The sequence below is a fragment of the Empidonax traillii genome, unplaced genomic scaffold, assembly GCF_003031625.1.
Source record: "Empidonax traillii isolate 1590-97213 ecotype Southwest subspecies unplaced genomic scaffold, ASM303162v1 scaffold4786:size9214, whole genome shotgun sequence".
In the NCBI taxonomy this organism is placed as follows: Eukaryota; Metazoa; Chordata; class Aves; order Passeriformes; family Tyrannidae; genus Empidonax; species Empidonax traillii.
This window is the reverse complement of record NW_020959979.1, coordinates 7880-9214: the sequence shown is the minus strand read 5'-3', so window position 1 is coordinate 9214 and position 1335 is coordinate 7880. Positions and strand designations below refer to the sequence as shown.

General features: G+C 56.8%; 1 protein-coding gene across 1 annotated transcript; it reads left to right on the top strand.

Moving 5' to 3' along the window:
* Positions 1–295: 295 nt before the first annotated feature.
* On the top strand, positions 296–1304 carry LOC114072987 (transient receptor potential cation channel subfamily M member 8-like; the record flags this gene model as incomplete). The annotated part of the gene is made up of 3 exons (XM_027910794.1): positions 296–467; positions 668–845; positions 1155–1304. Coding segments are annotated over 3 exons (500 nt in total), but the record flags the coding sequence as incomplete, so codon positions are not given.
* Between the last annotated feature and the right edge of the window lie 31 nt (positions 1305–1335).

Genomic DNA, 1335 nt, shown 5'->3' with positions numbered 1-1335 from the left:
CCCAGCTCCCAGCCCTTGCCCAGCCCAGCAAAGCCCAAGCAAGCCCAGCCTGGAACTCCCAGCCCCATCTTCCCAGCTCAGGAGCTCTGTCAGAGAGAACAGGCCGGGCTGGGCGATTCTCCCTGGGCACTGGCCGTGCTGGAGCTCCCTGGGCTGGCTGAGGGAGGGCCTCACCGGGACAGAGGTTGTGCTGTGGGAACGGTCAGTTGTTTGTGGATGTGTGTTGGTGAAATCGGGAGCACGTGTGGCTTGGAGCAGACGTGCAGTTGGGGCACTGATGCCTGTTCTTTAACAGATGACAGACATCTTCTTCTCCCTCTTCCTCTTTGCTGTGTGGATGGTGGCCTTTGCAGTGGCCAGGCAAGGCATCCTGAGGAAGAACGAGCACCGCTGGGAGTGGATCTTCCGATCGGTCATCTACGAGCCCTACCTGGCCATGTTTGGCCAGTACCCTGATGATGTGGATGGTAATTACCTGCTGGGGGGATCTCTGCTGGGTGGCTGGGTGGAAGGCTCTGTCCTTCAGGCCTGTGTTGACCTGTGTGTTGACCCTTTGCCTCCAGGTCTGCTGGGGAGGCAGGGAGGGAGGAGGCCACACGAACTGTGGTCAGAGCAGAGCCCAGCAGGAAGTGGAGGAGAGGACTCACAGTTTGCTCTTCCCTCTGAGGTACCACCTACAACTTTGAGCTCTGCACCTTTTCTGGGAACGAGTCCAAGCCCCTGTGTGTGGAGCTGGATGCCAACAACCAGCCCCGCTTTCCCGAGGGGATCACCATTCCCCTTGTCTGCATTTACGTGCTCTCAACCAACATCCTCCTCGTGAACCTGCTCGTGGCCATGTTTGGGTACGTAAGAAAGGAGCCATCACTTCCTTGGGATCTCTGGACCAGTGTATCTCTGGGAGAGGGAATGGAGTCCTGGAAAACAGCAGGAAGCCAGCCCTGGGGCTCTGCATTTCTCACAGCAGTCTGATGGAAGCTGGTGCAGTGTCCTGGGGAGGGATTAAGTTTCCTTCCAACCCACACCAGTCCGTAACTCTGTGGCTCTGTGAAACCCTGCCCTGGTGCAGCACAGAAATGCTGTATTCCCTGGCTCTGATGGGGCTCTCTGAGTATCTCATCCTGGGGGGTGTTTTCTGTTTCTTCTCCCATTAGTTACAGGGTTGGATCAGTGCAAGAGAACAACGACCAGGTGTGGCAGTTCCAGCGTTACTTCCTGGTGCAGGAACACTGCAGTCGCCTGACCATCCCCTTCCCTTTGGTCATCTTTGCCTCCGTGTTCGTGGTGATGAGGAAGTGTTTCAAGTGCTGCTGTCAGAAGGAAAGCAAAGAGCCA